This window comes from Eptesicus fuscus, chromosome 1 (genome assembly GCF_027574615.1).
Source record: "Eptesicus fuscus isolate TK198812 chromosome 1, DD_ASM_mEF_20220401, whole genome shotgun sequence".
In the NCBI taxonomy this organism is placed as follows: Eukaryota; Metazoa; Chordata; class Mammalia; order Chiroptera; family Vespertilionidae; genus Eptesicus; species Eptesicus fuscus.
This window is the reverse complement of record NC_072473.1, coordinates 75,872,338-75,880,461: the sequence shown is the minus strand read 5'-3', so window position 1 is coordinate 75,880,461 and position 8,124 is coordinate 75,872,338. Positions and strand designations below refer to the sequence as shown.

General features: G+C 47.0%; 1 protein-coding gene across 2 annotated transcripts in view; it reads right to left on the bottom strand.

The window, feature by feature from the left end:
- Positions 1–1,026: 1,026 nt before the first annotated feature.
- Positions 1,027–8,124, bottom strand: part of RNF128 (ring finger protein 128) — a 137,613-nt gene continuing 130,515 nt past the window's right edge. For both annotated transcript variants that reach the window (XM_008156329.3, XM_008156328.3), the window contains exon 7: positions 1,027–2,447. In XM_008156329.3, the coding sequence (XP_008154551.1) occupies positions 2,314–2,447 (134 nt within the window). In that variant the 3' untranslated portion in view covers positions 1,027–2,313. The remainder of the gene's footprint in view (positions 2,448–8,124) is intronic.

Genomic DNA, 8,124 nt, shown 5'->3' with positions numbered 1-8,124 from the left:
TATTATAAATCACTCTCTCCTTAACTCTCTAAGGATTTAGGCCAAGTTTCTTATATGGCATCACACACACCTGGCATACTACCACATAAGACATATGTGTGCCGAAACCAGTTTGGCTCAGTGGATAGAGTGTTGGCCTGCGGACTGAAAGGTCCCGGGTTCGATTCCGGTCAAGGGCATGTACCTTGGTTGCGGGCACATCCCCAGTGGGGGCTGTGCAGGAGGCAGCTGATCGATGTATCTCTCTCATCGATGTTTCTAACTCTCTATCTCTCTCCCTTCCTCTCTGTAAAAAGTCAATAAAATATATTTTTAAAAAAAGACATATATGTACTCTGGTTTGATAATCATGGTTCTAAAGTGTTCCAAACATGCTTATTCTTAACATGTTTGACAAAAGAAAGTTGTTTCCAAGCTGGTGTGACTCAGTGGTTGAGCATCGACCTATGAACCAGGAGATCATGCTTTGATTCTTGGTCAGGGCACATGCCTGGGTTGTGGGCTTGATACCCAGTGTGGGGCGTACAGGAGGCAGCTGGTCGATAATTCTCTCTCATTATTGATGTTTCTATCTCTCCCTCTCCCTTCCTCACTGAGATAAATAAAAAAAATATTTAAAAAGAATTTGTTGAAAAAAAGATGCACTTACCTCATTATTAGCATCCCAATAATCATACTGCCAAAGAGAAGGCTGAAGGAAAAGAAAACTTTAAAGTAATGAAATGGCCTTAAGTCTTCAGTAGTATAAAGATGGACTGGCATCAACATCTTTTTCTAACCTTTTATTATCATAAGGTTAATGTAACCTTATTATTTACCTTGCTGATATTTTAAAATAATTCATGGTAGGGTCAGTTATATTGTAATGGCAGAAGTTTCTATGTAATGAAATTTGTAAATGCATATCATACTAAAATTTAATTTTTATTGATCAAATATATCAATTATCTTTTTCCTCCCAAATCCAAGAATATATGAAAATTAATATATGATTGTTAAACTAAACACCATACACAAAATTTTATTGGAATATTTTATTTACATTTTATATTTAAAGAGAATCAATAAAAATCAGGACATATTTACAGCATTTCAAATCAGTGTACAAGAATGCAATGGTTTCATCTGTTCTACATTTAGCAAACAAAAAAAAAATACATGTCTGTTCTGCTTTTGCCTAAATTTTGCTGGAATCTGCACTGGAAACAAAATTCTAAAACCACAGATAAGCCACAAAATACAAATAAAGTGCATTTTTTAAATATCTCTATTTAACTTTGGTGGATGAAGCTTCTAACACTATATTAAGGCACCTGGAATTCTCTCCCCTCCCTCAATTCTTTTTCAAACAGCAAGAAATTGCATTCACAAAATTTATAGCTATATGGATAGAATTTTAGTTTACCTAATTGTAATTTTAGCCCATTTAAGTAAAATGTAAACTCAATTTTTAAAGTCAACATTATTTGGAAAACATCTTCTGCAGACTATTTCTATAGACTAATTCATATACAAAGATCAATTACCGATTTTTGTGTGACTTGTCATTTTTAATTAGTATGATAATTTATATACTCTGCATTTGAAAATTCCATTAGTAAAGTCTGAGAAATAGTTATATAGCAGTTTTATAAGGAAACTTTTTGTCTACAATTTTGTGCCAAATTAGTGTCACTAATATACCAACTAATCCAGTCCAGTCCATATTCTCTGATAAACTATACTCGACACTTACATGAAATACATTTAGCTTAATTTAAAAAAACAAGAATAGTTAAAATAATTGTTTTGATTTAATCTTGTTCTATCAACTTAATGTAGATTAATTAGACATTTCATAAAGTATTAGCCTAAGTTTGCATTGCTTTTTACAATACAATTCCAGATTAATATAAGCACCTGGAGAAAAACCCTGACACATATAGCCCAAGCTAAAGTAGTAGATTTTTAATTAATATAACATCATAAAATAAAATAATTATAGCTACTTCACATTTTAAATCAACATGTTTTTATAAGAAAACTGTTATAAATGAAAAACATGACTACTTGAAGAGAGTTTTGAATGTTTAAAAATCTTGCTATCACTATTGGGAGGAAACTAGCCTATGAAAAACATTATAATGAGTTTATGAAAAAAAGTTAATAGGTTAAATATTTTAAGCTACTTAATTATAGCATAATATTAGTCATCTCAGCACTTTCAATATCATTCTTACTTTATTAAATTTATCCAGTTCATTAATAGCAAACTAGGCCCCGATTGGCAGTTCTGTTATTACTAAAGGTTCAAGTTTCCTATTGACACAGATTTTATGATTTAATTTCTCGAACAGCAGTCTCTTGATCAGGAGTTTCATCTTCTTCAAAGGTTGGGTTGTCAACATGAGGAACAACATCCACTGCCACAGAACTTGCTTCATGGTTTACCAGCTGTAGGTTTTCATCTTTAGAAAGAAATAACAATTTTAAGATTATTTTAACCCTCTCTTCTTTCAGACAAAAATCAACACTCATGTCTAAGAAGCTTTTCTTGTCTAATTTAATAATACTCTGATCATTATACTTATTCTCTGTTCCTTTAATAATTACATGATTTCTGCTATGTTTTACTTAAAGCACCTAGGGCATTATTATATTTATTTACAATTATCTTTTTTAAAATTCACATGTGTGCTTACTTCTGCCTAGATTACCCATTAAGAGCAAAAGTTATGACTTCCATTTCTTTTCTGTCCTAGATTTAACAGTTCTTAAACTGAGCTTCACATTTCAATCACCTGGACACTTTATAATTACAGTGATGTTTTTATTTATTTTACTAGAGCCCTGGTGCACGAAATTTGTGCACTCGGGAGGGGGGTTGTCTCTCAGCCCAGCCTGTGCCCTCTTGCAGTCCAGGAGCCCTTGGGGGATGTATGACTAATAGCTTAGGCCTGCCAGAGGTGAGCCCAGCTTCTGGCTGAGTGGTGCTCTCCATGGGAGCACACTGACTACTAGGGGGCAGCTCCTGCATTGAGCGTCTGCCCCCTGGTGGTCAGTGCGCATGATAGTGACCAGTCATTCCGTCATTCAGTCGATTTGCATATTAGCCTTTTATTATATAGGATTTATTTTTTAAAATCTTTATTGCTGAAAGTATTACATATGTCCACCTTTTTCCCCATCAACCCCCTCCAGCTCACCCCAGGCCCTCACCCCAGGCCCTCTCTACCCCACTGTCTGTGTCCATGGGTTATGCATATATGCATACCAGGTCTTTGATTGATTACCTCCCTCCCACCCACCCACCCTCCTCTGCCTTCCTTCTGGGATTCCACACTGTCTTCCATGCTTCCATGTCTCTGGATCCACTCCATTCATCATTTTATTTTGTTATTTAAATTCTACATATGAGTGAGATCATGTGATCCTTGTCTTTCTCTGACTGACTTATTTCACTTAGCATGATACTCTCCACGTTGTCTCAAAGGGTAAGAAATTCTTCTCCTTTACTCATGCATAGTATTCCATGGTATAAATGTACCACAACTTTTTTATCCACTCATCTACTAATGGGCATTTGGGCTGTTTCCAGATCTTAGCTATTGTAAACTCACCTGAACACTTTAAAAATTACCTATGCTTTTTCAAATGCATATATAGATAGACAAAAACAACAACAACCAGGAAGTTGGGGAGAGTGCCCAGAATGGAATGCAAATGGTAACAAATTAACATCTATCTAATAAAAGAGTAATATGCATATTAACCATCACTCCACAACAAAATGGCGGTGCCCATAGACACAAGATGGCGGCACCCAGTCCTCTCAGGCCCGCAGGAGTCCCCCAGTCCCAGGGAAGGCTGCCGCTGAGAGCAGGCAGTGAGCAGCCCAGCCTATTGGCCTAGGAGGTGGCTTTGCTCTCCGGCCCGATCCTCTCCTAGCCCTGAACCTGGCCATGGGTCTGGGAGGCACCCTTGCACAGCCGCCATGATCAGCTTCCCGCCCTGACCCGGGTGTGGGTCTGGGAGGTGCTTGCACATGGCTGCCATGATCAGCTACCCTCCCCGACCTGGGCCGTGGGTCTAGGAGGCGCCCGAGCTTGGCCAGCGTGATCAGCTGCCCGCCCCAACCCAGGATGTGGGTCTGGGAGGCGCCCATGCACAGCCGCCATGATCAGCTGCCCGCCCTGACCCGGGACATGGATCTGGGAGGCGCTTGCACATGGCCACCATGATCAGCTGCCCGCCCTGACCCAGGACGTGGGTCTGGGAGGCGCCCGTGCATGGCTGCCGCGATCTGCTGCCCTCCGCGACCCAGCTGTGGGTCTGGGAGGCACCCGCGCATGGCTGCCACGATCCACTGCCCTCTGCAACCCGGGCCGTGGGTCTGGGAGGCGCCAGTACTGGGCCACGCAATCAGCTGCCCTCCGTGACCCGGGGGTGGGTCTGGGAGGCGCCCGTGCACGGCCGGCGCAATCAGCTGCCCACCCCACCCGGGACATGGATCTGGGAGGCGCTTGCACATGGCCACCATGATCAGCTGCCCGCCCTGACCCAGGACGTGGGTCTGGGAGGCGCCCGCACTGGGCTGGCACGATTCGCTGCCCGCGGATGCCTGGACTGTGGGTCTGGGAGGTGCTTGCACATGGCCGCCTCGATCAGCTGCCCTCTGCGACCTGGGCCGTGGGTCTGGGAGGCGCCTGCACTGGGCTTGCTAGATCAGCTGCCTGAGGAGGCCCCGGCCGTGGGTCTGGGAGGCGCCAGTATTGGGCCGGCGCGATCCGCTGCCCTCAGAGGCCCCAGCTGTAGGTCTGGGAGGCGACTGCACAAGGCTGGCGCAATCAGCTGCCCACAGCAGCCCAGGCATTGGGCCTGCGAGGTGCCCGTGCAGGGCCAGTGCCATCTGCTTCCTGTCCCAGCCTGAGCTGTGGGCCTGGGAGACCCAGGAGCTGCCTAAACACCTCTCTCCCCACCCCCTACCCCGCCCCCTCTGAGATCAGCTCCCATCTGCAGCTGGGGGGTGTAGGCCTGGGAGGCAGCCGTGCCCCCCAGAGCTATTCCCTCCAAGAGGCAGCCTGGGTGTCAGGCTGCACCCCCATGGAGTGATCCCCCCCACACACTATAGACTTGGAACTTCCCTTGCCGCCAGCCAAGTGATTGGAGATGGACAGTGATATCTGGGCGATGCTGCCCAGCAAACCTCTCCCATTGGGTAGAAACTTCTGACCAGGTTAGGGAGGTAAATGGGTTTTGTTTAAAATATTTAGGAACCACATGGAAATGTCTGAGGTAGGGTTTCACATCGGAACTAACTTACAACTAATTTCTGAAGGCAAACGGGGACATTGCAGTTACATTACTGGAGAGTACCCCGAGGTCCGGAGGTTGGCTCTGCAGCGGCGGTGCAGAGTGCTCCCCACCTTGGTTCCTCAGCACCTTGGGCAGGGCTTGAGCCCACCCTGGAAGGCCTTTTCCCCTACAGTTTTCACCAAGGCAGGGAGGTTTTGTAGACATGAATAAGAAGTGCCCATGCACAAGTCCTGAAGATGCTGGGGCCAGAAGAAATGAAAAGAACAAAACCAGAAACACCACCGATCCCATCATAGATCATCTTTTTCTTCAGATGACTGTGTGTTTCCCTCTTCTTTGTCTTCTGGAAGCAAGACAGATTCAAGTACTAATTCTACCAATGGAAAAGTTAAGAGAAAGAGAGGACAGAAAAGGAATAAAAGGAAAAAAGAAAGAAAGGACAAAAGTTGAAACATCAAGAAAAAGAAAGAAAGAAAAAAGGAAGAAACAACCACATCATATCACCTTTCTAAGGTCTCATGAAATTCCTGTTTAAGTTTATTTTATGACACTTTTAGTCTGGGTTTACATTTTTACTGGTTTGTGAAGACCACAGCAGGTACACTGTCCAATATGTTAAAGAAAAAAAACCCTATCTACTAAAGAGGTAATATGGAGGGGAGAGCATTTGGGGGTGACCGGGCTGTCAGGGGAAGGCAGTTGGGGACGACTGGGCCGGCAGGGGAACAGTTAGGCATTGATCAGGCTGGCAGCGGAGTGGTTAGGGGGTGATCAGCCTGGCAGGCAGAAGTGGTTAGGGGCAATCAGGAAGGCAGGCAGGCAAGCAGTTCGGAGCCCGCAATCCTGGATTGTGAGAGGGATGTCCGACTGCCCGTTTAGGCCCGATCCTAGTAGGGATATCAGACATCCCTTGAGGGGTCCCAGATTGGAGAGGGTGCAGGCTGGGCTGAGGGACACCCCACCCTCGTGCATGAATTTCGTGCACCGGGCCTCTATCTATATAACCCTAATATGCAAAAAGACCGAACAGCGGAACAACTGGTTGCTATGACATGTTCTGACCACCAGGGGGTGCATGTGGAACATGGTGGACATAGGCAGCAGGAGGCAGAGCAGAACATGACGGGTATTGGCTGTAGCAGGATGGTTGAGCAGGTGAGCGAGGGTGCCAGACCAAGGTGGGGCACCGGTTGCTGTCATCAGGGCAAGCATCTGGTGGTTACTGAAAATTCTTTGCTCCCATGTGGCGTGGTCCCGCCTGGCACTCACACATGCTGCTGGTGCTGGCCCTGCTCGCACCTACTGCCAGCGCTTGGCACTGGCCCCAGTTGTTCAGTGCCGTCAGCAGGTGCGAGTGGCGGCTGCTGGCCCTGATTGCCCCTCGGTGCTTCTCTACCTCCCCCTATTCCTGAGGGGCAATTGGGACAGCAGCCGCTGCTTGCACCCCTGATGGCACTGGCCCCACTCACACCCGCTGCTGGCACCAGCCCCAATTGCTCCATGGTGTCAGCAGGTGTGACAGGGCTGGTGCCATCAGTGCGTGGGAGTGGAGGTGGCAGGAGCAGGGCTGCTGGCATACAGGGGACCGGGGGCCGCAGTGGGAGGGGCCAGGTGGGGGCGCGGAGGATGGGCCAAGACCCGCCCCTGTGCTCACTGCAGCCTAGCAGCCCACAGTTCCTTTCAAGGTGCAAGAGTTAGTGCACTGGGCCCCTAGTAATTATATAACAGATGAAATACATAACCATCCTGAAGATAGTGGAGAAGAAAAGAATTAACTTAAGTAACACTGGAAAACAGTATTTTGACTATCTAATCTAATAATAGACAAATATGCAAATTGACCATACCTCCGACACACCCACAAAGCCACGCCCACAAGCCACGCCCACCATCCAATCAGAGCAAGCATGCAAATTAACCCAAACCAAGATGGCTACAGCCACAGAGAGTAAGGTTTCCCAGGTAACAGAGGAAGCCAAGCTTTCTGCCAGCCGTTGCAGGCCTAAGCCTCCACTCAAGCTACAAAGTTTTAATTATAGAAGGTAAACAAATTCAAACAAATGGTGGCAGAATGGAGCTTGAGAGAGCAGGCCAGGGTTGCCGCCGGCAACAGGGGAAACAAAGCTTTCCACACACCCTGGCCAGGCCCACCTGCTTAAGGCAACAACGTTTCAATTATAATCCCAACACAAATGGCTTCGGAGGGAGCCCCAGGCTTGGCTCTGCTCCAGGCTACAAAGTTTCAATTGTAGAAGGAAAATAAATTCCAGATACCAAGGCCTCCGCTTGCCTTGCCAGGGGGCGTGGCCGGCCTGCAAACCACCACAGGCCCCTCACTCAGGCTGCCCCACGCCCCAAGGGTACCCCACCCTGATCAAGGACACCCTTCAGGGCAAACCAGCTGGCCCCCACCCCTGTACCAGGCCTCTATCCTATCTAATAAAGGAGTACTATGCAGATTGATCATCACTGCAACACACAATATAGCTGCCCCCATGTGGTCAAAGATCCTGTCCCCATGTGGACACAGGATCGCCACCACAAGATGGCCAGCAGGAGAGGGCAGTTGGGAGGCACCTGGCCTGCAAGGGAGGGCGTTGAGAGGGACCAAGCCTGCAAGGGAGGGCAGTTGGAGGTGATCAACCCTGCAGGAGAGGGCAGTTAGGGGTGACCAGGCCGGCAGAGGAGGGAAGTTGGGGGCAAACAGGCTGGCAGCAGAGTGGTTTAGGGGGTGATCAGGCTGGCAGGCAGAAGCGGTTAGGGGCAATCAGGAAGGCAGGCAGGCAAGCAGTTGGGAGCCAGCAGTTCTGGATTGTGAGAGGCAGGCAG